Genomic DNA, 26974 nt, shown 5'->3' with positions numbered 1-26974 from the left:
AGAAATGATGTTTTAGAAAAAGCTGTTTTAACCTGAGTAAATTTAGAAACAAAAATCTGTTTTACAAGCATATTGGAAACCTCATGATAGTGTCTCATTGCATTAGAAAAAAAAAAAAAAAGGTGTCTGTGCACTTTCTCTTAAACAGATGACGTGAAGAAATCTTATTTGACATAAAATCATTTTTTTTGTCTTATTTATTACAATTGTTTGAAGTTGTTTTGTTATGGTTATATAACTCGCTAGAGCCACCGTCTCTGTAAAATCAGAGGAGACTTGGTGTTTAAGATCTATAAATTATAAATTAAAGGAACATCAGTCTACAGTGTTTTCTGTGACAAGCCGAGAAAAAAAAATAAAAAATCTGAAAACCCAGCAGATCCAACCCCATCTTCCTGACATAAAACTAACACACACTTTAGGGAAACATGTTTTCAGGGGGAGCAGTTTGAACTTCATACGTTTTAGTTCTTCAGAAAACAAATAAACAAGAAAATCCCCAAAGCACAAAAACTCGTGCTTTATGTGCAGTATATGTGTTCCTTCTTTCTTTGCATCTATAATGCAGACAAAGTGTGAATACATTTATAGGGATGGATTTCTGCTTCTTTGTTGTTGCTGATGCAAAGAAGTCAATGGTAACTTTACTCTGACATGTTAGGAATGGTTTGTCTACCAGAGACTATGTGGACCCCGGATGTTTTAGAGCCTAGACAAACAGCTGTGGATTTGGCTTTGTTCGCCTCCAAATGTGGAGGCAAACACTTCGGTGTTGTGTGCATCCAAAGTAAATTCACCTGTCTGAAGACATCTGCTGCACACGCTTTATACCTGAAAATTCTGGATGTCTGGGAGGTTCTGCAGCTTGGTTTTGTGTCTGAACTGGCTCTTAAGGAAAGATGACAAGTTTAAAAATGTACTGAGCTAAAATGGATGCAGTTGAAAGTGAGATGAAAAGAGTCTAACCCAGTGATCCTCAAAACAGGTGCAACCCACCTCAATCTAAAAAAATGTAGTACACAAAGATAAAAATATTTGACAGACTCAGGGGGGGTTTGAACATTTTTCATGAATCCTTGTAATAATGGGACTAACCTTCAAGATTTCATGCTTGGTCTTTTTTTTTTCTTTTAGGAAATAGTAATTGAGCAACAGACTGGAATTTTGGTTAAAAATATGTCTATAATAAAAAAAGCATTGCTATGTTTGAAACAAAGTGCTGTATTTTAGTAAAAAAGAAAATAAAGCGACTGTTTAGATTGTATAAAAATGTTCACTTTACACATGATGTTAATCTATAGAGTGAGACGAGGACAACAGCAGTTGGAGATGAAAATGTCAAAGTCCAAAGAATAGAATACACTACAATAAATGGGCTTCTTTTTATCAACTCCAACAAATTAACACATTTTTACACAAATAGTCCGTATCCTTCTCAACACACTATTAAAGAGGACCGTTCACTTAACAGCTTAGGTGGAAAAAAATGAACGGAGAGGTGAGCTACGAGCTCCATTCGTTCTTCATACTCCAAGTCAGCGCTACTGACTTGATGTATGGTTTACTTGAATAAAGCAGATTACAGACAATTCTGATCTGAGGCTCCCACACCTATATAAGCCGTTGATTACTGTCTGCCAGGGTATATGTGCTACTTCTTTAAAAGTAGATACAAATGAATACATGGCTTCACAATGAACCATTGTGTTCACCTATGTAAAGAGGACATTTGCAGCAGACTATTAACATTTGCTTATTTTCTCTCCCACATGGCTTATTCTAATGTTATAAATTATCATAAAATAATAGAGAAATAATATATTATGTAATATTCACCTTCCTAAAATAATGGAGTAAGTTAAAAGTGATTTTTTTTTTTGCCTAAAACATCTCTTGGAAAGAAAGAAGTGATGACTTTTTGACCAAAATAATTTTTCACAAAAAATTACGTAGGCCATTATTTCTGGAAGGTGACAATATGTAAAAAAAAAAAAAAAAAAAAAAGTAGGGTTATTGCTTACATACCACTGTTAATATCCAACTTTTGGTTCATATCATAGATGTCAACTTTACACCTTTAAAGCTAGATATCCATGTATTAGAGATCGAAGTTTATAGGTAGACACCTATAAACTTCATTCCTTTTTAAAATTTAGTTTAATTGGGTAAAGTGACAGCGAAGATGTTCTAAGCAGCAGATCACATTACAGACTCATCCATTTGCTAAATGACATGAGATCCGAGGTCGGCCTCAACCATCTCAAAATCATGCACACATTTAACCTATTTAAAGGGAAGTGAAGCACTTCGCCTCATGTGCCAAAACTCTGACTCATTAAAAAAATTTACACGGGTATCGCTGCCAGTGGACAGCAACCTCTGGCTTCTTCTCTCTTATAATTAATGACATTTATGTATTGCTCTGCTCACACCAGACTTGTGAGCTATCAGCTGTGGCAGCAGTTTGTTCACAGCCAGTCAGGTAGGAAGCTCAACAACTTCAGCGTGAGCAGGCCGCTTAAGAGCGCCTGAATCCGTTTAGGCGTGAAGCAGAAGTTTCTTAGCCTTAAGGTTTTTTAGATGCAGAATACACGCTCTGTCACTGTGGGAGTGTTGTGGGAGTTGATTCGACTCATGAATCAAAAAGCAGTTTATTCACCCTTGTTTCAACTGTAGATGCTCAAGCTGTAAAATCTGTCAACTCCTCAGTACACTTCAGTCTTCTTTCCATTTCAATTACTTATAGTATCATGCTGTAGAAGTATCTTAGCAATCATAAAAATAAACATTTAAATAATTATACATTTCCTCAACTTCCCTCAATATCAAAGGTGCAATATGCAGAAACTCAAGTGTGTTCAAATTGCTAATAAGGCTTCTTTCATGTTTGTACAGCTCATGTGCACCACAAGACTGAGTCTTGTGGTGAAATGAAGTCATATCTGAATTTTTTCTGAAATGTCTCTTTTTGTTAGTTTTAAAATCTAGCTTTACAAACGTGCTTTGTATAGCAAAGTAAAAGGTTCTTTGACTTTCTTCTAAAGTAAAACAACCTTTCTTCTTTTACTGTAGAAGAAAGGTTGTCATGACCCCTCTTGCAAACCTGCTCATAGTGACCACGTCTAGATTTTTAGAGGAATGCACATAAATAACCGCACCTGTGCTACAGCGACGTGAGTCTGCTGCTGCTGCTGCTGAAGCTGCTGCTGGAGCAGCTGGATCTGGTGGTGGACAGACAATGGAGCCCCAGGAGGCAGCGTGCCCGACGCTGGGAGCAGCATCCTGGGACTGGACATCAGAAGAGAAGGCTCCTCCAAAACCTGAGAGCAGGAAGAAGCCAAACACATGTCATTTCTACCATTAAAAAAACAAAAAAACATCAAGTTCTAGTATGAAAAAGCATTTTTTTAATGGCTGCTTTTTACACCGTTTCCACAGACTTCTTATACCTGATAATGTGCACGTTTGTGTGGTATCATCTGCTATGCACACCAAATTTATCTAGTAGCATCTAGGGATTTAAGGTGCTGCAAAAATCAGATCTTCTGTCCATGTAATCTTTGCGTTTACACTGAACTTAAATGTGTCATAAATGTTGAGGTAGAAAAATTGTCTAAAGAAAGAAAACTTGTCTAAAGATTCTATTTAAATGATTAAACTGGTTCTTTTTTGTTTCCCTCGACATTAAGAGTTTTTTCATGCTTTAGAGGTTGGAGGTAAGAGATCTAATAAAAAGCAGTTAACGGGGCAAATTTTACCAAGTGGGGAATATAAAAAAGCTACATACTGACAGTAATTTCTTAAATAACGAGTGGCTAAATGAGCTTCATAACAAAAACATGCTTGCAAAAAGTTTCACTTGAGAATGCCTCTAGGTAAAATAACAAAGCAAGTGATTAATGAATCAATAAAAAGGACATGCAACAGGATCACCAAAATACCTTAGAAAACAAAAAAAAAATGACTTGTAAATGTTGAGATGCTGATTAGCTGCTGCAGTGTGGATCAGTGGAACACACAGAGAATTGAGATGAGGATCACAGAAATGCTTCACTCCAGTAATAATGAGCATTGGGACTCAGTTCTCATCCACTGAAAGGTGTTTTCCTAACTGTCGTAAATATTTCATTAAAAGTCCAACATTGTGCTTTTTCCATCACTCAACCTGTCAAAAATCATTTTTTAGTTTCACAAATCTTTTGCTTTAATCACACCATAGCAAGAGCAAATTGTTATCCTAGAGGGTATCTACAGAATACAAGCCTCAGAACAGGGAATATTACTAAATAAATACAATTTAAATCACTGGTGCTTTAATTCCCTACCGAATAAGGACAGGCGCTTTTATCTTCCTATGGACACAATTAGTTTTAAAATTCTACACAACCAAAATAAAATTCAAGGCATTTCAAGCATAGAACGACTACATTAAGTTATTTAATTAATTCTTCCATATTTAATGTCATGTATTTTGTACAATTCAGTTGTAAAACAATTGAAAGTATTGATGTGCACACTCTTGCACTAAGACTCCATTAGACCACATTTCATTCAATGTCTGGTCATTGCAGAATGTTGGTTTTGCTTTTACTGTGTTTTATTTATTTATTTATTTTTTCATAAGCAGTCAATTCTGCAGACTTTATTGCACGTTGCTGAATGAACCTCAAAGTCCCAATCCCTAATAAGGAAAGAACAGGTGCGTCAAAGTGACTGGAACTATGACTCTGGCTAGAGTCAGCATAACAACTCGACACCTGATTATATTAAACCTTGGTCTGCCTTAAGGAACCTGCGAGAAGCCACATTAGCATCTGTCGCTCCTTAAGCACCTTCTGGCAACACGGTGTCAGTCATCTGCGCACACGCATAAAACACACACTTGCACACAAGGAGCCAGACAGACTCTGCAGGAGATGGGTAAATGACTGATGGCCTGTCAGAGATGGCTCTTTCAGGTTAGTAGAGGCTAATTATCCGTCCTGACAGACTGCTTGGAGACATGATGAAGGGAACAGTACAACAGGATATAGTCTTTGTTCTGCGAGTGGACACCAATCCATTATAACAATAAAACTACAAGTTGAGTACCGCATAGCTTCCTGTGACAGCTACCAATACAGGTATAGAACTCAAGGGTGGATCCTGATTGGCTGGATATCCTTTTAGTTCAAACTCTTCACACCAGATTTAGACAGTCCTGTGACCATTCAGAAATGGCTTGAATGAAAATCATGAGGCTACTATAATGTTACAGTCCCAACCAACCAGGTTTTTCACTGTTTGCAATCCAAATCATATTTCCACAAAGCCACTCTTACGGGAATCATGTTTGCAAAAAGATGTTTCTTTAAGCTACTCAGAATTTTCTCTTATGTGTGTGAAGTTTCTGCACTTCTGCTATAAGAGCTGCATACCATCAACCCCATGATAACTGTAACTTTAGCAGGTGAAATCAGATCATTCCAGTAGTTTTTATTTATATTTGTGAGCCAATCAAACCGAGGCTCTAAAGCCTGAAGTTATTTTGTTATGAGTACCACTCTTAAAAATCATGTATTGAAAATTTTAAGGTCAAATTGCTTGTAACAATGTAGCCTAAAAACTTTTATACTCCTCCAAGTCTTGCAGAAACTAACACAGCCGAGCCTGCGTGCTGTTTGCAGTTGAGCAGAGCCCTTCCAAGCTGAAACTCTTATTCCACTGCTGAGTGAGGTCTATATCATTTCTGACCTATGTGTAAGGTGCCTGGGGGTGGCACGGTACACATTGATTTGTTTGTTGCGGCTGCTCAGTGGGATCCTTTTGTATGCATTTGTAGAGCAAGGCTAGAATGGCCAATCTAGCATAACATTCTCAAATAACCAGGCTGGGCAGGTTTGCACTAGACCGATAGAATCATTTCATTACATAGGAGCTGGATGGGCGAAACACTGTAGTTCACGGCAATCACCTTTTTCCATACAAGTAGTTATAATAATTAGATTTGTTTTTTTCATTTGACTTTTAAAACTTAAAAAAAAGTTTCTTCTAAGTCTTTGCAAATCTCTTTCAATTGAGTTCTTGTGAACTTATTCGTTACATCAGATCTTGAGGTTTCCCCAAAAGAACGCAGCAGTGTAGCTGGATTATGTTGTCAAAATCCCCTGTCAGAGATTTAAATATTCTTACAGATCAGTGTGTATGTGCGAATGACGGCTGTAGATCTGTCCTTGGATCAAATAAAACGTTTGTGTTAAATTAAGTCTTTAAAACCCTTTTTCTTTCCTCTGAGTTACCATGAGATTCCTGAGCCACATCTTGAGTGTGAAATAAAGGATGTTAAACAGGATTACAGCTGTGATGTCGAAGCTGACAGTGGTATAAGATAAACTAAGATTTAGTAAGTGGAAATGTGAGTCACATGAGTCAGCACTCAATAACAGAACTAAGTTATGACATGTTTGACTTTTAAGCGTTATGGGCACAGAAACACATGCCATTCTAAGTAGTAAGAGGAATAAACACAGACATAAACGCAGTGTCAGTGAAAGTAGTACAGGATGATACAAAACAGATGGAAAATAAACACCTTCACACTCCTCCACTTTACTATGCTTCTATAAAGGCAACATCAGAACATTCTGTTGGTTTTATAGAAGCAACAAAATGAACTAGAAATGTAGCCATCTACCTGTAAAAGAGCAAGCCAGTTTGACAACTGTTTCCATATGCTTTATGAAAGAGATGCAATTACTAAAGCCAAAATTCATCATCCAGGCCAGAGGAGAAAGTTCAAACTTGGACTTAACACAATGGATCATCTGAGGTCTTGGGAAACTCAGACAAAACAATCCCAGGTCCAATTTTTACAATGCAGTAAAGGCTGCAAAAAAATAAAAAAATAATAAAGCAAACTATCATAATCCCACTAACAACTTATTTTTACTCCACATATATTTACCTTTAGTATTCAGTATGTAAATGTGTGTGCGAATGGGTAATTGACTGAATGCAGTGTAAAGTGGTTTGGGGTCCCCCTGAAAAGATTTCTAACATTTAGCATTACTATGTTTTTATGTTGTTCAAACAATATTTAAGTGAAAAAGAAAATAACAACAAAAAAACAAAAACAAAAACAAAAAAAAAAACAGTGCAGCCTTAAGCTCTCAAAAAGTTGTCCCAAATCAAACAGAACTGGTATGAACTTAGAGGAAATTAAATTGGATTCCAGTTGTTTCCATTCTTGTTAGCAAACAATCACAATGTAAACAATAGTAAATGAACGGGGAACTCCAAGTGTAACAATACACTTCTGGTTTCATTCACAATTCAGATGTCTACTACATTTAACCAGTCAAATTGTCTTCTTCTCCGAACAAACTACTAAGTTATTTTATAACCAATCATTGTGAATCTGGATTCTAATATAATAAAGAAAATATCCAACATAGTAGCATTTTTTCCCCAAACCGATTAACCCTAGTTGAAATATGTTGGCTTACATGTAATTATCAAACTTTCTTGAGCCAACTGCCATAACTCCTAAAGTACCAATTATTCCAGAAACTGCATCAAGCTTGTGGTGCATAAAAAAAAATGTTTATTAGAAGCAATGATTTAGACATTTCCTTTGATCATGGGAGGAAAAAAATAAATACTTAACAAGGAAAAAAACTGAAGACAAGCAGTGATGCACACCCAAAAGCAGGAAGTGAGAAGTTGTGTACACAGAACAGCTTCTCCCTCTGTGTTTTATATTTGCTGTTTGAAATGAGAACCAACGATGAAACTCCTCTGGAGCATTTCCTAATGTTGTTTACCAGGTAAAAGCTAATCAGGGAAGAGATGCAAGTCAAATTTCAAACTGAGAATTGAATTTAAATAAAGTCTGAACACCACCAACATTCCTCATAATACGTCTCCCATTCTGCTATTAGCATACAATTCCCAGAAATGCAGTACATATACCGAGACTCACTATTTCCAGGTCACAGGAATCTTTATTCATTTTATTAGATTGTTTATGTAAGAAAGGGGTGAGAAGGAAAGGTAAATAAAGATTGATGATGAGGCCTAAAGGAAGTCGTTATTCCTCCTCCCACAGCCGCGATTACACTAGCTGCTCCCTGACTGTCAAACAGCCTGCTTCTTCCCACGCACACTCACAAACACACAGGCTAGAAGAGAAACTTGTCAGGTTCTGGGTTTTCTCACTGACGACAGCCTTGGGTAGAGATTTACAACTTTATCAAGGGCTCTTAAGAAACAGCATGCCGTTTCATTCTATATTGCCTTCAGTAACTTTATAACAAACCATTAAACATTAAAGTTAATGAATTGGAACACAAAACCGAAGATCGTTCTTGAGTTAAAACGTGTATTTAACACCTTTTCTAAGATTTCTTGTTTCCAAGAATAAATAAGTGTTCCAGATTTCTCTCTCTCTCTCTCTTTTTTTTTTCCAAAAACAGCAAGACAAGCAAACATTGTAAACTAGATTTCTTGTGGGTTTAAGACTACATTAAAATTCAGAGCCACTATTTTTTGATGCAGCTAAATAATAAAATAAAACATAGAATAGAAATACAAATAAAACATTAAAAATGTTCCCTATTGAGGGTTGATTTAACGTTGATCCCCTCATTGTGTTTCCACTTCAACTTTTTTCTTCTTTGTTTGTATATGGAGTTCTTTATTTAAAGTACTGCATACTGTTTTTTAGTGTATTAAAGAGTCATATTACATCTGTGATGTTAAATACCATACTTTATTAAAGTCAAGCCAATAAGTCTAATAAAGGTAGATGTATGTTGGTTTTCATAAGTCAGTAAATAGTTACTGGAAAATATCACATTTTTCCCAAATCTGGAGTCAGACCAATAATGCAGGTGTTGGCTGTGGTGAAGGGTGTGAGATTCTGTGGGCCTGTTTCTCTTCCAAACGTCCTTTAAATCATTGTTAGCGTGCATTATAATATGAACACCTGAAAAACTAAAATATCTGAAAGAAAAATCGTGTCTTACCTCAGAACCTAAATAGATAAATTGTTCAATCAAATTTGGAGTTTAGGTTCAACATTCTAGCTGATATTGTGAAATGCATGGAGTTGCTTGCTTTCCTTCTCTTTACTTACAATTCCCCACAAATTTGAATTTTAAATATGTTTTGTTGTGTCTTTAAGTTGTGCCTCAAGTTCAAATAACATTGTCAGGGTTCTTTCTACCACTGCGGTTTGTGATGGCGCCATAATCTCTGTGATGAAAGTGTTACCTTGGATCCTAACAACACCACATTCAATAAATTCCACATATGGCAACATCTAAAACTGAATGTGTTTGGAGATGCATGTCTAATGTTTGCAGACACTCATTTTAGTGACTTGACAGTGATTTGTAAATTGTATTTGACTAGAACTATAAAAGACAACTTGAGGGAGTGGTCCATCAGAAAGCACAGGCTTCAGTTCATTTTACATATAGTCAGAATAGGATTTCAGAGAGGCTTTACAGCTGAATCTAAATACAAATATTTCAATTCTCCTTTTAGGTTTGCTGGTTTGTCAAAGCCTAATTTTCCTCTCTCCAGGTGACCGCCATGAATGATCTCCTGCTGATGAAAAAAAAAGCAGCTCAGAGGGCAGTGGTACTTTTCAGAAAAGGGTTTTTCATTTCATTTCCATTTTCAATCTGAAGAGACCAGCATCAGGTGGTCATTTTCTGAAAATGCAGAGTCTCAAACGTTGAAGCTGCACAGGAAACATCTTTCTGCCTAATAGACACCTCACTAGTATTTAAATGGCACTTACATTTGAATTATAATTTGCATAAGGTGCTGTGAGGAATACTGGGTAAATTTAAGCTGTCTAAAAAATAGTGAAAAAACATCAAGGATGCAATTTAGTACATTTGAATAAAAATATTGTTCTAAAATCTATGGCACAAAAAAGGCCAATTATAAAGAAAATATGGCCTTAATAACAATTCAGATCAGGCTGGATGAAATTTAAAATCTCAGTGAGCATATTAGTGTTTGTGATAAACAGAAGTGTCTCTATACTTGAATGATAACCAATACACACTGTGACGGTTTGCTCTTTTGGCTACAAATCAGAAGTAAAAAGTGTTAAGGAGAAAAAAAAAAAAAAAACTCTATGTATCTTAATGGTCTTCACTTCAAAATCCACAAGATAACATTCTTTCACTTTTGTTAAGTGTTAACATAAGAACATCCACAAAGGGAAAGGCTAAGACAGGTCAGCCTTACTGGGATGAAATGAAACAGGCATATGAGCAAATTTCTAGGTGTCTGTATAAAGTGTTCATGGACTACAAACCCTTCAAGGATGAGGAATGCAGAACTTTGTACAACAGATGAGTATTTGTCACCTGACCTTGTGAGTCCTTGGGAGTGGGCAGGCTTTGGTTTTACAACACCTTTACAAGTCTGCAAACACAAACATGCACATGCATCCACATACACACACCTAGAAATAAAGTCTACAAATTAAAAGGGTATCAGAACAAACTTCCTAGGGTGATGGTGCCAGCAATAAAAAAGGCTCAAAAGACAGTTTCATAAAACCCCACTGAGTTTGTAGTCTTAGGAGCTGAGGGGCTGCTTTTTTTATTAGCTGCTTGAGTATTGAAAAGATAAGTCTTTGTCTGACAAGACTGAAGGGGGTGGGGAGGACACACATCTTTCTGAGTTTAGGAATGAGGAGTAAATGCAGCTTTTGCTCCGAAATAAAAGGGCAGAGCATCTGAGGGAGACTTTATCAGTAAACACTTCTGTCCATCAAATGGCTTGGACACCACTGTTAAAATGATGGATGTCTGGGATTGAGATTTTATATTTGTATATTTGTAAATAAACAAGGGAAATGCTTTTTTTTTTAACTCATATCTCAAGTGCCTCTTCAATCCATGCAACCTGAGAATTTCACATCTCTATCTCCTCAGTCAACTCCTCCAGCCATTTACAGGGACTTTGATACGTTTCCAAACCTGCCCTGAAGCATGATCTTTACAGCGTAACCTGGGTGTGCCCCCAGGCCGTAGTACCTGGCCTCTGTGTATTTAAAAAGATGCCAAAGCCAAAGCAAAGTTGCATTTTTCAGCAATGTTCACCACAGCACCAAGATGACTGCATTAATTTAAAGTCGCTATATTAATCTGTACTATCACCTAAAACCTCTGACTTTCCAACAAGTATTAAAACCGGTCAAATCAAACGCTGACAGAGGTTTACGAGCTTTTGCAGGGGAACGCTTGTTCATTAATCTTGCTGATGGTAGGTCTAAATCCATCAAGGCACACTAATGATGGGATGGGAGGAAAAGACGAGGAAAGGGTGCTGTGAGTCGGGGGCTGCCAGCCTGTAGCACTACACTCGTAGATCAGAGAGCTTACACCTGCCTGACAGAAGCTTAAAATGGGCCAGAGGCAAAACCTTGCAAAGGCTTTTGTTGTACAGTCTCACTTTAAATGCAAGAACACTTGCCTTCTGTTTTCTCAGTCACACTGAAGGCAAACAGCCACTTTCATTCAAGGTACATTGCTATTCCCTAAAGGTATCCCAAGATCCTGAGTGACCACTTGGTCCTTATTTGTGAGACATCATGGCAGAAGTAACAGTATTCACCTTAAAAGCAGGACACTCTCTTGATAAACCAAATGTGTATCAATTGTGAGTGATTTTCAATTTAAAGGGGCAGTTTTATGTGTTTTCCAGCCCCGTAAAATCATTGTATAGTACAAACAACAATGTTACCTTCAGTTATGTCAAATGTGACTTACAAGAAATTTGACTTCCCAATCTAATGCCTTGAAATTGGGCCTCTGTCAAAAAGTCCTGCTCTTCCCAACAGTAGGCCTTCATAAAATCATTGCACATCTATTAACCCTTTAACAATGTTTTGTTAAAGTGTTGCACTGAGAAGTAGCTCGTATAATGAGCTCAACAGATGCGCAGCTCCACCAGGTGTATGCTAATTGCTCCCAGCTACTCTGAAGGAGTTAAAGGTGGGGGTCGCAGGTATTTGACCTACTTGACCCTTACCTTAATCCCCCCAAAATGTGGACAGTCATTTAAATTGTAAGGTGGAGAGATAGGGCACAGTTATAGAGACTAGTGGCAATGTGGGATTTGACCAGAAACGATTATGTTGTTTTATTTTGTTGGTAACATGTCAGGGATTACAAAATTGTTTCTGCTTCAAAATTAGGTTAACATTTTGTGTAATGTGGTGGGGTTTTTTTTGTGTCTGCACAGTGCTCACTTATTAAAGTAATCAATAAGCATGTGTCTCTTGGCAGAATAAAAAGGTGTAATGTGTAAACTATCTCTAATCTTTGACTTTTGGCTTTCCAATTTGTCTTGAAGTCATACTGTTCCTGATCCCAAAGGTGATCACATCGGGAAAAAATAAAAAAAACACCTTGACTCAATCTATGGACAGGACGTGAAAGGTAGGACTGATGTGCGCTCTCCAAGTCCCCTGGGACTGTTTGAACGTGGGCCGCTGAGGGATTTGTCAGTCTAATGGGAGCTGACAGGAAGAGAATGAACTTTAACACTCGCAGGCTGCTTTCCCTTTCATGAGCTTCCACAGAGCCCCTGCAGTGAATCGAATCCCTCTCCTCACAGCTGAAAACGCATACAAATGGCTGCTAATGCAAAGGCACAGCATACGTGCAAGCACCCACGTCTTATTCACAAATACATTTCTCCACTTGCCCTGGCTTATTTCTATTTAATCGGTCAAGGTGACAATGTATTAAAGAAAATAAATCTGAAACCCTACATATGGTGCATGTACAGGCGCAAGACAAAGCATCACATACAGACACGTGACTCCAGTGGTGACCTGAGAGTGCAGGTCAGTGCAGAGGGCTCATTTTAGAGATTTCACGGCACGTTGCTTTTAATCAAGAGCTATAAGGACAAAAGTCTCATTACAGTAGAGTTATTATCAGAGGTTGATAAACAGCTGAAGAGATTCGTGTTGAGAGTGAGTTGGGATTCAAATTAGGTTCTGATTTTTTCTTCCGAAACCCTTCCATTTAGAAAAAAAACATGTACAGTAGTACATAAAAGTATTCATATCACCTGAAACTTTTATTTACATTTTCTTCTGTTATTCATTAATATTCCACAGAGAATATTAATGTACTACTTGCCATACCTAGTGCATAGCATGAAGTGGAATAAAAATAACCCGACTTAAAACTTAACAGCTCCCCTGAATCAATACATTACCATACTGTATTTACATAGCCCTTTAAGAACAAGACATGGCCAGCCAAAGTACTGTACAGCAGAAACATAAAAACACAAGGAGAACAATAAATATCACAAAGTCAGTTACCGATATCTGTCAATGCTTTGCAGAAAAAGCTTTCACTGCAATTACAGCAGCAAATATGGGGCAAGTCCAACCAGCTCAGCACATCTGGAGGCTGACAGTTTTGCCACTTCTTTGCAAATGACCTTAAACTCAGTCACAGTGATTCTCAACTGGGCTTAGGTATGAGCTTTGGCTTTCATTTAAACTATTTCATTTTAGCTCTGGCTATCTTGTATAGCTGAAAGGTGATCATCTGCACACAGATCAATTAGGTCATGAAATTAACATGCTCAGCCTGCAAAATCACTTTTCTTATTTGCATATTTGTATTTTTGTCAATATATTTTGATGATTTATATTTAAAATAAATATTTTAGGATTAAAAAAAAAACCTGCAATGACACAAACACCAATTTCCCAAATTTATTTTTTTCCAGCTAAAGTCAGGAAAACAAATGAAGCACAGACAGTCCTCTTATAGTGAACTGGTGCAAAATTCTCAAGGCATAGAGTAGCATAATATATTCATCACGCATTGCTGTCCTCCCACTCCCACCTTGATCAAAAACACAAATCCCTACTGCTGAACTACAGTAGTAAACAAACCAAGTAAACAAAAGTTACTATGCTGCTTTGCCAACTGAAACCACACAGTTGTGTTTATAAACCACCTGACAGTGCACAACACATTTTCCTAGTTTTAAATAGAAGCCTGTGAAGAGCTCCCAAAGGTCTGAGAGCAGACAGTCTGACGGAGCTGTATCAAATCTCTTACACCACGCGGCCACACAAATACAAACACACACACTGGATTACTTTTCTTGGCTTAGATGCCAACACGCTGCAGATAGCCGCTGAAAAGCGAGAGCTATTTCTGCAGACGTGCCACACGCATACACAGACATGGCTTTAACTGGATTAAACTGTGGTTTATTACAGGCATGTATCGTCTTATCACCAATCAGCGTAGGAATCTGCAGATTAAGTTTCTTTCCCATTTCATAAAAACTGCTCATCCAAAATACTTAAAGTGGGTTGCTGTGCTGCTGAGAAGTAATGGGCTGTGTCTTCTTTGAAATTCACTTATGGGTTTCTCCTGTTGGAGTAAATGTTGTTTTCTCCTGGGTTTTCAGAAATGTGCAATATTGTCATAAGCATTCTTTCATTTTTGTTAACGTATGAGCTCGGGTTATATCCAAATGTTAATGCTTCAGTTCTTCTGGGAAGGCATCTCCCAATGTTGATTATTTCTTGTAAAAGTAGATTTGCAAGAATGAACGAAACAGCTTGGCTCACATTTTCCATTCTAATTTATTCCAAACATGTTCTATCAAGCTGAATTCAGTACTCTGTCCAGGTAAGTCAGGTTTTTCTACACCAAAAATCAGTCATTTGTATCTTTATGGACCTTTCTCTCATGTGCGTTCATAATGTAACAAGGAGTGTCCATCCCCTGATTGTTTCCATGGAGTTAAGAACAGCACATTTACAAGTTTGCTCTTTCTGCAATTGCAGGACTTAGCCAGAATCCTGAGCTGCATCCCCTCTGCACCAAACTTTTAACTTGACAAAATGCTGTCATGAAATCCTGTTATCCTGCCAACAGCTAAATCAAGAATTGTCAGGCAGTGAGACATGATTCATCACTCTAGAAAACATGCCTTCAATGCCCTCAAGTGCAGTGATGCTTTGCGCCACTGCATCCTAAGCTTTGCATTGCATTTGGTGATGCAAGGCTGGAAAGCCTCATTAAAACGGATGCCTGCAGCTGTGACATACACCCGCACTAATATTTGGTTAAACATCCCATAGCATGTTGTCTCTCAAGCCAATACTTTGTGTAGACATTAACAGGTTTCTGGCTGGACTTTTTAAACTGTTTTTATTGCAGAACTTGCTGAGTTTATTTGTGGTGGATATTTTCTTGGCTTTCGGGCATTGCCTAAAAATATGGTTGTGCTTAGGGCTTTTGTACAATGTATCTAATCTGATATATCAATTGTAAAACCAGTTCTCCTTAGATCCTAGTATGATAAGCAAATAACTTAGCATTCAGTAAATAATTTTGCATTTTTTTGGTAACACCATTTCCTTGCGAAAAGCCTTATGCTTTTGAAAAGCGTGTTTATTTCTGTTTAGATTGTGACACAATTGAAGGAAAATTAATTTGTTAGTTTAAGGAACAGAGTTCAGTTGTTCCCTTAGAAAATGTGCCAGAGTCCATCTGCCAAAAATCCAGACCTTCATGGCCAGAGGAGGCAGAGCTTGAGCTTTTTGCCCACAAGAATAAGTCTTCTTTCAATTTCCTCAACTTTATATCATAACAGCAGATAAAAGGGTGAAACCTTGGCAAAAAATACTGTTTTTTGTCAAGGTTTCAACTTCTGAAACTATGCCATTTTCAGTATCATGTGTGGCATTTGAAAAAAACTTTAACAACATCTACTTGTAATCTGGACATGCATAAAATATCTGTATAATAAAATTATAGAAAATTATCTCTTTTTTTTTAAACAACTTTTACAACTTTAAGTTTCTTTTTATCAAAAAACTGACTCCCTATGTAAACACACTGTGTGATTTTGTGGCAACTGCATCTGCCCTGAGGCACATTATCCCCAATTGAACATCTGCAGGTGTGATTTACCTTATTTTCTGACTGGGTTAAGTCAGGTGTCTTGGCAGTGGCATCGAGATCTGTCACTCCTCTGTTGAGGTTCAGGTCCTCGGCCGTCGGCACCTGGACCACGTCTTCGGCATCAATGTCCGTTTCCTCCGCGACGCTCGCTGGAGCCTTCTCTGCACCTGTTAGCTCGCGAGCTGGGCCGAGGAAAGTACACACACATACAGGTGGATAAGCACGCACGCCTACACACACACATGGAGGCATGAGCATGTAAACACACGCACACATGGGTACACACACATAAATGCTAGTAAGAAACATCATTGATACTGGAACAAACACATACTGAAAGTGAAGAGTCTAACAAAAGTTTTCCAGAATTGGAGTATCTTAGAAACTGCTGCGTACACTCATCCCACCACATCAATGTAAATCTCCATAAGCAATGTTTTAAATGACAACAATCCAGATTCTTTATGTCTCCTTTCATTTGTTTCCACAACTGAGAATACTACTCATATTTTTTGATCCTTGACTGGTTGCAAAGACTGAAGCTGGATTGTACTTTGTACTGTAAAAGTTATTCTGTTTTAGGCAGCTTTACCACAATGATACAATAGTCCTCTTTCAAACAATACATTGGAGAATTTGTTAAGTTCAGTGAGACGTACCCAAAATTAAAATTAGCAAAATTAGCACCTTGTGCTTTCAAAGTTCCATCTTACAAAACCATAAAAAAAACAATAATTTCATAAACCTATGATGTATTTGTTAGTCTATTTGCTGTTTGATTTGCAGTTGTCTCTCAAACTGAGCTTTAGGTCCATTACTTCAAAACATGCCTGCTTCTGACTCCCAAAATAAAAGCAACACTAACAATCAATGGTTGAAGAGGAAATATTGTGCATGAGTCAATAAACCACAAACAACCTCAATGAACATGACATTAATTTTGTAGTGTGAAAACTAATGATTTAACTCTAGTAACAAATAAAATATCAAAATGTACTGAAATAAATGATTTCTAAAAAAAAAATATTTTAATTTCAATAATGGAGATCATCCCAAGAGCATAGATGTCAACCCAGCTTGATGTTCCTGATCCTAACTTCAGCAAACACCTTTCTAGGTGGGTCTGTCATGGCACACTGACATTTTTTTATTTTTTTTAAATTTTTTTAAACTCTCACATAGTTTCATCAAAGCAAAAAAAAGTGGGTGATTTGGAGTGAGAAGCGGCTTTATCAGCAGCAACACTGTTTTCAGAAAATGTCTGATTCGTTTAGTTTCCTTCTTTTCAATAATCCAGGCAAATACAGTGCAAGTTATTTTTTAAATAGCTTAAACTTGATCATGTAGTGGAGTTTGTGTTTAGCTCTCCGATCCACTGTTATGTCTTTCCCTCCAGCTACAATAACCATCCACTATTTTCACCCTCCTCCTTTCCCACTGATCCTCTACTTCCTTTTTAAAATGACCACTTCAGTCCTCCCCCTCTACTTAAACCTAATTTCCAACAATTTGACAAGCAGCTACAGACTTCCCTCAAAATCATTTCATTCTTGATAACCTGCTCCCAGCTACGCTCTTCTATTTCTCCATTATCCCACCCTGACCCCCACTCTTTTTTCATCAACCCTGCTATCAGTGTTGCGCTCTGCTGCCTGTCTCTGTGCTATCTGTTGCTGACATGATTGCCTGCTGTTGTCTGAATTTTCCGGCTCAATTTTGCCTCTAGTCCACCAACACATTCATTACATTGACAGAAGAGCTTATTTTAGGTGTTGGAGAAATAGTTATTTATTCAAAGCTCGCTGACGAAAAGTTAATACAGATATGAGTGTTGATACTTCATAAAGTAATACAGAATTGTTATTTGACTCTCCACTCTCCACTGGCCCTGCATAAATGCTCAGGAGGAGGAATTGCTGCAAAGTCAAAACTTCAACCAATGAACTAAATTTGACTCCTTTGTCTAATAACTATGACCAAATCGGAATATATGTATTTGACTTAGAATCTGTCCATATTACTGTATTGAACTGACAATATATGAATTGGATTTGTTTGTCTTTTACAGTTGTTACAAGCAACATTTGTTATCTGTGAATGAATTGCATGGAATTGAACAATAATGTAGGCAATTTTGTGCACTTTCCCCACAACTGCCCCACATTGTCCTGTGACCTTTTCTATCCCAACTCAATTGAAAGCTGAAGATGGTAATGTGCGAAAGGAAAGGTAATTTACATAAATGCAAATATATATTTTAAATATGCATCTAGTGGAGTGTAGTACTCTTTCCACAGCGTAGTTGGGACTTTAACATGACACAAGCGTATAAACACCTTGATTCTCTACAGGATTTAAGAACAATTTATTTTAGGATTAAATAATTAGGAGTAGATGGGAAGTCACACATTCATATTATTTATAGTGCTGTAAGGACAAGCCAGTAAGCTGGCCCTCTAGTTGGAGAAAACCAAACTTGTTCTTTTAAACAACCAGTTAAGAATTGAATCCAGTTCCAGCACAAGTTAAGAAATGGGACTGCCTTAGTGAAAAGAAAAAAAGAAAAGAAAAAAGAATGGAGTGTACAGTAATAAAGAAAAAAGTTAACACTACAAAATGACTTTTGGCTTAGAACTACTTAAGTGGGGTGTAATATCACATTCTTGTCGTAGAGCTAATATATTGTCTTTCTTCATTCTCATAATTGAGTTTTAAGACTTTAATTAAATGTCTTGTTCTCAAAGCAAAAATTACAATGTCAAGTATCATAAAAAATAGGACATAAATTTTCATTAATACTGATGGCAATGTTTAGCATTTCCAATTTTGTGTTCTTTTCTTTGAAAAGTTAAATAAGATTGTATTGTTAGCCGGGATTCTGTCTGTGCTATTGTTCTCGAATGCTTCCTCTGACAATGAAATTTAATCTACTTTCTCCACCGCTCCCTGCTGCTCAACCCAGTTTTCCATCCCCTCTTCTCTTTAATCAACTTTTACATTTCTTCTCTTTTTACCCAGGCCCAGTTCCTTGCAAAATGCATTTCGTCTTCCTCTTCTGCTCGCTCCCCTTTTTTTAAATTCTCTAATCCGCCATCTTCCACTTTTCTATCCCCTCTCCTTTTATTGCTGAGATAATTAGTTCTCCAGATAAGCTCACTAGCTGTGCACGACGGCTCTTGTGCTATTTCACGCAACCAGTCCGCCAGTGTGAGAGAGAGCATATGTAAAAGGACTCTCTCTGTATGCATGTGGGGTCCTCTTACATCTGTGTGGATGTACAATCAAAACCAGTGGGTGATCTCTGGGCTCATCAGCATGTGAAATATGAGCTTCCCTCCGGCGGGTTTGGGGTTCTGAAGATAACACATTGGGACTCTGCTCTATAATAACTGGAACGGCTGCGGTTAAAGAGTTTGTGGACTTTTTCTTCTGCTAAATCTCCATGTCCGTTCTCTCAGAACTCATTCAGAGCCGCATGCCGCGGGGCTCCAGGGAAAGCCCGTCATGTCCAGGAAGTCAGCAGCAGATAAGGAGAACTCAGCCCATCAGTATTATTGTACAGTAAAATAATTTGTAACATTGACCCCAGTGTTACCCTCCTCTGTATGTCGCGATTAGATACTTCTATGTCAGCATCAAAGCATTTGGATCCAGATTATAATGCATATTGTTTTCTCTGGGCTGATAGCAACATGGGGGTACACAATCATTAGTCAAACAAATGAGTTGGTGTTCTGAAGAAATCAAGAAGCTAGTAAAGCACTGAGACATATCTGGCCAAACAAAAGACAACTTCTTTTCAGATTTAAAAATATGTCACATGACCACCAGAGGCAGGCCAGAATGGCAAACCTGCTTAGCTGTGGAGATGAAGAATACACTGGAAAATGATGAGTTGCTGGTTCCTGCCTCTAAGCAAATAGCAAAGTGCTAAAATTAGTCATGATAATTTAAGTAACTAAATTCAGTTTACTTTTCCAGCACAAATCCACAACTAATTTCATCTCATCAACTTTACAACATAAGTGCATCCAATCCGTTTTTGCTATACAAATTTAGTCTAAATTTATTAAAAATCAGTTTAATCAAACACAATACAACCATATAGTGGCTCCATAACATATCATGGATATGTCATCATCGTTATCCTCCTCATCATCATTACAATATCAGTTTGTGTAATAGTCACATTACAAAGAACTGCTGAGAGAGTACAATAACTCCTGGTTAATATACTCAAAGTGTTCTGAACATTGTTTTTGCAAGCCAAGACCAGACAAGAACACCGACTAGAACTAGAGCCTTAAAAAGGAAGAGGGGAAGTGTGGGTCTTTGGAATCATTAGACGTCGAGGTAGAGCAGACTAACATGGTCTCTAGGGTAAATACACACAGACTTCTATGTAAGTAAATGTCTACTGAAAAAAGTTTTTGTGGCGTAGACTTAGGAAACTGCATTGGAAACTGTGAAAGATTTTGAAATTTGAATTGTTTTAAAGAGGCATACATACATTATTGAACTGCTCCCCCCTCAGACAAGCTGTTAGTTTGACTCTTCCGTCAAAACCAATCTCTGTTTATCCAGACTGAGCTGCCTCTGATCACTGACTAGTGCAGGTAGGCTTGTTTCAACATCTTCAGAAAGCTAATTCAAAAAGCAGACCCTCTGAAATATTACTCTGAGAAATACACTTCACCTTTGAATCTTGGATTATTTGATGCAACTGCAGCATAAAAGTAAGACTGATTTTAGATGAGTTACTTTCACTCTGGAAATAAATGAAAAAGTTGGTGTGGAGTTTAGAAAAAAAATCTGAATTGTGCAGAGAATTAACTGTATACTGTTGCAAGCAAATGGGTCCATGTATATTCAGGCAGTTCGTTTTTCCGTTTGAAACAAACAAAAAAAGCACTTGCTTTTCCGTTTTTTGCTGTTTAAACAGAAATGAAAAATGGGACAGCAAACCTTTGACTGATTTTGTGCAAAAAACGAAAGTAGAAAAATGTGATAATGAGCGTTCGATTTTGATTGTTTTTTATGAGTCAAGTGGTCTGACTGAAAAGTTCTCTGCTTACGCTGTGGCCGTGTCACACAGTGTTACACACTGTCTATATACAAACTATAGACATAGAATCTTGATAGTTTCATGCTATATACTGTAGTATTTTTTTGCAAACTGTAAGTCAGTTTAAGTTGTGCTCCTGTGAGGGACAATTAATACCAGTCACCCACGACAAAGAAAGGTTAGCCTGAGTTTTTATACTACAATGAGAGAAGAAACTTCCTTCCTCCTGAAAATGTCTATGTTTTTAGGGCAGCATCTCTTGCACTGTCAGACCTTTGATGAAGAGGAAAAGACATGATAGAAACAGAGCCACTTTATACCGAGGCAGGGTGCTCAGGGTCAGAAGTTCTTATCGGAAGTGATGAATGGTACGGATAAACAGACTAGCTGGTGCCAGAGCTTCTGACCGGCTCATATCCCAAATGAGCTGATGACCTCAGCCAGCTTGTTTCCTCCTCAAGGTTAAGGTGCAACAATGACATTTACCATTTCTTTCTTAGAATGCTGTTAACACTAGATTAGATGTAATTTACTCATGTTACAGTCTAAAATGTCAGGCTTTAATTTTTATAACAAATGTTTACTAGGTTTGGAGAAAATGACAACATACCAGTCTTTGTATGACAGACTTGAGAAACATGAGATGTCTCTCATTCTTACCATGACTTTACTTCAAGGTGCTTCTGCAATTGCATGTACGCCTTTCAACAACTTTGATTAAAGCAGCACTAACCCTGAACTCTGTAGCTCTTTTGTACCTCCTTTATTTTTTATGAGAAACAACTGAACAGGCAGAATCACCGCTTCTTTATACCTTGAAGCAGGTAATAAAAAAGTCAAAGCAGCATTAAAAAACACAATGAGTAGCTGTGCAAGTGATGCAAATTGACCTTTGAATGTGTGTGTTGTGTGTGTTGTGTGTTTGTACCAGAGGAATCGCCACCATTTTTTTCACCGTTGCAGTCCGCCTTTCCATCTGCATTTTGCTGTGTATGCTGTAGACTCAGTTTATGACAAACCTCAAACGCCTGGCCAACTGTCCGGACGATGCGCATGGCCTGACTCTGGTTGGGGAATGAGAAAGAAGAAAAAACAAAAAGAAAATAAGTTGGGACTTTCACAACAGAAAAAAACAAACCTGCTTAATTTTAAAGACTGTGCTTTGATGCATGTAGGAACTCAAACTGAGCAATAAACAGAGAGACGTTTATTGCTTTTCTNTATTAGTGTTTGTGATAAACAGAAGTGTCTCTATACTTGAATGATAACCAATACACACTGTGACGGTTTGCTCTTTTGGCTACAAATCAGAAGTAAAAAGTGTTAAGGAGAAAAAAAAAACTCTTCATGTATCAAAATTCACAAGATAACATTCTTTCACTTTTGTTAAGTGTTAACATAAGAACATCCACAAAGGGAAAGGCTAAGACAGGTCAGCCTTACTGGGATGAAATGAAACAGGCATATGAGCAAATTTCTAGGTACTGTATAAAGTGTTCATGGACTACAAACCCTTCAAGGATGAGGAATGCAGAACTTTGTACAACAGATGAGTATTTGTCACCTGACCTTGTGAGTCTTTGGGAGTGGGCAGGCTTTGGTTTTACAACACCTTTACAAGTCTGCAAACACAAACATGCACATGCATCCACATACACACACCTAGAAATAAAGTCTACAAATTAAAAGGGTATCAGAACAAACTTCCTAAGGTGCTGGTGCCAGCAATAAAAAAGGCTCAAAAGACAGTTTCATAAAACCCCACTGAGTTTGTAGTCTTAGGAGCTGAGGGGCTGCTTTTTTTATTAGCTGCTTGAGTATTGAAAAGATAAGTCTTTGTCTGACAAGACTGAAGGGGGTGGGGAGGACACACATCTTTCTGAGTTTAGGAATGAGGAGTAAATGCAGCTTTTGCTCCGAAATAAAAGGGCAGAGCATCTGAGGGAGACTTTATCAGTAAACACTTCTGTCCATCAAATGGCTTGGACACCACTGTTAAAATGATGGATTTCTGGGATTGAGATTTTATATTTGTATATTTGTAAATAAACAAGGGAAATGCTTTTTTTTTTAACTCATATCTCAAGTGCCTCTTCAATCCATGCAACCTGAGAATTTCACATCTCTATCTCCTCAGCCAACTCCTCCAGCCATTTACAGGGACTTTGATACGTTTCCAAACCTGCCCTGAAGCACGATCTTTACAGCGTAACCTGGGTGTGCCCCCAGGCCGTAGTACCTGGCCTCTGTGTATTTAAAAAGATGCCAAAGCCAAAGCAAAGTTGCATTTTTCAGCAATGTTCACCACAGCACCAAGATGACTGCATTAATTTAAAGTGGTTATATTAATCTGTACTATCACCTAAAACCTCTGACTTTCCAACAAGTATTAAAACCGGTCAAATCAAACGCTGACAGAGGTTTACGAGCTTTTGCAGGGGAACGCTTGTTCATTAATCTTGCTGATGGTAGGTCTAAATCCATCAAGGCACACTAATGATGGGATGGGAGGAAAAGACGAGGAAAGGGTGCTGTGAGTCGGGGGCTGCCAGCCTGTAGCACTACACTCGTAGATCAGAGAGCTTACACCTGCCTGACAGAAGCTTAAAATGGGCCAGAGGCAAAACCTTGCAAAGGCTTTTGTTGTACAGTCTCACTTTAAATGCAAGAACACTTGCCTTCTGTTTTCTCAGTCACACTGAAGGCAAACAGCCGCTTTCATTCAAGGTACATTGCTATTCCCTAAAGGTATCCCAAGATCCTGGGTGACCACTTGGTCCTTATTTGTGAGACATCATGGCAGAAGTAACAGTATTCACCTTAAAAGCAGGACACTCTCTTGATAAACCAAATGTGTATCAAGTGTGAGTGATTTTCAATTTAAAGGGGCAGTTTTATGCGTTTTCCAGCCCCGTAAAATCATTGTATAGTACAATCAACAATGTTACCTTCAGTTGTTATGTCAAATGTGACTTACAAGAAATTTGACTTCCCAATCTAATGCCTTGAAATTGGGCCTCTGTCAAAAAGTCCTGCTCTTCCCAACAGTAGGCCTTCATAAAATCATTGCACATCTATTAACCCTTTAACAATGTTTTGTTAAAGTGTTGCACTGAGAAGTAGCTCGTATAATGAGCTCAACAGATGCGCAGCTCCACCAGGTGTATGCTAATTGCTCCCAGCTACTCTGAAGGAGTTAAAGGTGGGGGTCGCAGGTATTTGACCTACTTGACCCTTACCTTAATCCCCCCAAAATGTGGACAGTCATTTAAATTGTAAGGTGGAGAGATAGGGCACAGTTATAGAGACTAGTGGCAATGTGGGATTTGACCAGAAACGATTATGTTGTTTTATTTTGTTGGTAACATGTCAGGGATTACAAAATTGTTTCTGCTTCAAAATTAGGTTAACATTTTGTGTAATGTGGTGGGGTTTTTTTTGTGTCTGCACAGTGCTCACTTATTAAAGTAATCAATAAGCATGTGTCTCTTGGCAGAATAAAAAGGTGTAATGTGTAAACTATCTCTAATCTTTGACTTTTGGCTTTCCAATTTGTCTTGAAGTCATACTGTTCCTGATCCCAAAGGTGATCACATCGGGAAAAAATAAAAAAAACACCTTGACTCAATCTATGGACAGGACGTGAAAGGTAGGACTGATGTGCGCTCTCCAAGTCCCCTGGGACTGTTTGAACGTGGGCCGCTGAGGGATTTGTCAGTCTAATGGGAGCTGACAGGAAGAGAATGAACTTTAACACTCGCAGGCTGCTTTCCCTTTCATGAGCTTCCACAGAGCCCCTGCAGTGAATCGAATCCCTCTCCTCACAGCTGAAAACGCATACAAATGGCTGCTAATGCAAAGGCACAGCATACGTGCAAGCACCCACGTCTTATTCACAAATACATTTCTCCACTTGCCCTGGCTTATTTCTATTTAATCGGTCAAGGTGACAATGTATTAAAGAAAATAAATCTGAAACCCTACATATGGTGCATGTACAGGCGCAAGACAAAGCATCACATACAGACACGTGACTCCAGTGGTGACCTGAGAGTGCAGGTCAGTGCAGAGGGCTCATTTTAGAGATTTCACGGCACGTTGCTTTTAATCAAGAGCTATAAGGACAAAAGTCTCATTACAGTAGAGTTATTATCAGAGGTTGATAAACAGCTGAAGAGATTCGTGTTGAGAGTGAGTTGGGATTCAAATTAGGTTCTGATTTTTTCTTCCGAAACCCTTCCATTTAGAAAAAAAACATGTACAGTAGTACATAAAAGTATTCATATCACCTGAAACTTTTATTTACATTTTCTTCTGTTATTCATTAATATTCCACAGAGAATATTAATGTACTACTTGCCATACCTAGTGCATAGCATGAAGTGGAATAAAAATAACCCGACTTAAAACTTAACAGCTCCCCTGAATCAATACATTACCATACTGTATTTACATAGCCCTTTAAGAACAAGACATGGCCAGCCAAAGTACTGTACAGCAGAAACATAAAAACACAAGGAGAACAATAAATATCACAAAGTCAGTTACCGATATCTGTCAATGCTTTGCAGAAAAAGCTTTCACTGCAATTACAGCAGCAAATATGGGGCAAGTCCAACCAGCTCAGCACATCTGGAGGCTGACAGTTTTGCCACTTCTTTGCAAATGACCTTAAACTCAGTCACAGTGATTCTCAACTGGGCTTAGGTATGAGCTTTGGCTTTCATTTAAACTATTTCATTTTAGCTCTGGCTATCTTGTATAGCTGAAAGGTGATCATCTGCACACAGATCAATTAGGTCATGAAATTAACATGCTCAGCCTGCAAAATCACTTTTCTTATTTGCATATTTGTATTTTTGTCAATATATTTTGATGATTTATATTTAAAATAAATATTTTAGGATTAAAAAAAAAACCTGCAATGACACAAACACCAATTTCCCAAATTTATTTTTTTCCAGCTAAAGTCAGGAAAACAAATGAAGCACAGACAGTCCTCTTATAGTGAACTGGTGCAAAATTCTCAAGGCATAGAGTAGCATAATATATTCATCACGCATTGCTGTCCTCCCACTCCCACCTTGATCAAAAACACAAATCCCTACTGCTGAACTACAGTAGTAAACAAACCAAGTAAACAAAAGTTACTATGCTGCTTTGCCAACTGAAACCACACAGTTGTGTTTATAAACCACCTGACAGTGCACAACACATTTTCCTAGTTTTAAATAGAAGCCTGTGAAGAGCTCCCAAAGGTCTGAGAGCAGACAGTCTGACGGAGCTGTATCAAATCTCTTACACCACGCGGCCACACAAATACAAACACACACACTGGATTACTTTTCTTGGCTTAGATGCCAACACGCTGCAGATAGCCGCTGAAAAGCGAGAGCTATTTCTGCAGACGTGCCACACGCATACACAGACATGGCTTTAACTGGATTAAACTGTGGTTTATTACAGGCATGTATCGTCTTATCACCAATCAGCGTAGGAATCTGCAGATTAAGTTTCTTTCCCATTTCATAAAAACTGCTCATCCAAAATACTTAAAGTGGGTTGCTGTGCTGCTGAGAAGTAATGGGCTGTGTCTTCTTTGAAATTCACTTATGGGTTTCTCCTGTTGGAGTAAATGTTGTTTTCTCCTGGGTTTTCAGAAATGTGCAATATTGTCATAAGCATTCTTTCATTTTTGTTAACGTATGAGCTCGGGTTATATCCAAATGTTAATGCTTCAGTTCTTCTGGGAAGGCATCTCCCAATGTTGATTATTTCTTGTAAAAGTAGATTTGCAAGAATGAACGAAACAGCTTGGCTCACATTTTCCATTCTAATTTATTCCAAACATGTTCTATCAAGCTGAATTCAGTACTCTGTCCAGGTAAGTCAGGTTTTTCTACACCAAAAATCAGTCATTTGTATCTTTATGGACCTTTCTCTC

General features: G+C 37.9%; 2 protein-coding genes across 3 annotated transcripts in view; both read right to left on the bottom strand.

Annotated features, from left to right (window-relative positions):
- Nucleotides 1–22224, bottom strand: part of LOC103151101 (uncharacterized) — a 60016-nt gene extending 37792 nt beyond the window's left edge. The window contains exons 1-3 of one of the 2 annotated variants that reach the window (XM_016681150.1): nucleotides 21959–22224; nucleotides 15975–16195; nucleotides 3159–3320 (exon numbers count right to left, since the gene is read on the bottom strand). In XM_016681150.1, coding sequence (XP_016536636.1) covers nucleotides 3159–3320; nucleotides 15975–16195; nucleotides 21959–22085 — 510 coding nt within the window. In that variant the 5' untranslated portion in view covers nucleotides 22086–22224. The remainder of the gene's footprint in view (nucleotides 1–3158; nucleotides 3321–15974; nucleotides 16196–21958) is intronic. The other variant, XM_007570953.2, reaches the window with a different exon arrangement.
- A 4201-nt stretch (nucleotides 22225–26425) lies between these two features.
- LOC103151121 (carboxyl-terminal PDZ ligand of neuronal nitric oxide synthase protein-like) overlaps nucleotides 26426–26974 on the bottom strand; it is a 92762-nt gene continuing 92213 nt past the window's right edge. Inside the window, exon 7 of the mRNA XM_016681148.1 lies at nucleotides 26426–26431. Coding sequence (XP_016536634.1) covers nucleotides 26426–26431 — 6 coding nt within the window. The remainder of the gene's footprint in view (nucleotides 26432–26974) is intronic.

This window comes from Poecilia formosa, unplaced genomic scaffold, assembly GCF_000485575.1.
Source record: "Poecilia formosa unplaced genomic scaffold, Poecilia_formosa-5.1.2 Scaffold271, whole genome shotgun sequence".
NCBI lineage: Eukaryota > Metazoa > Chordata > Actinopteri > Cyprinodontiformes > Poeciliidae > Poecilia > Poecilia formosa.
This window is presented reverse-complemented; position numbering and strand designations above follow the sequence as displayed.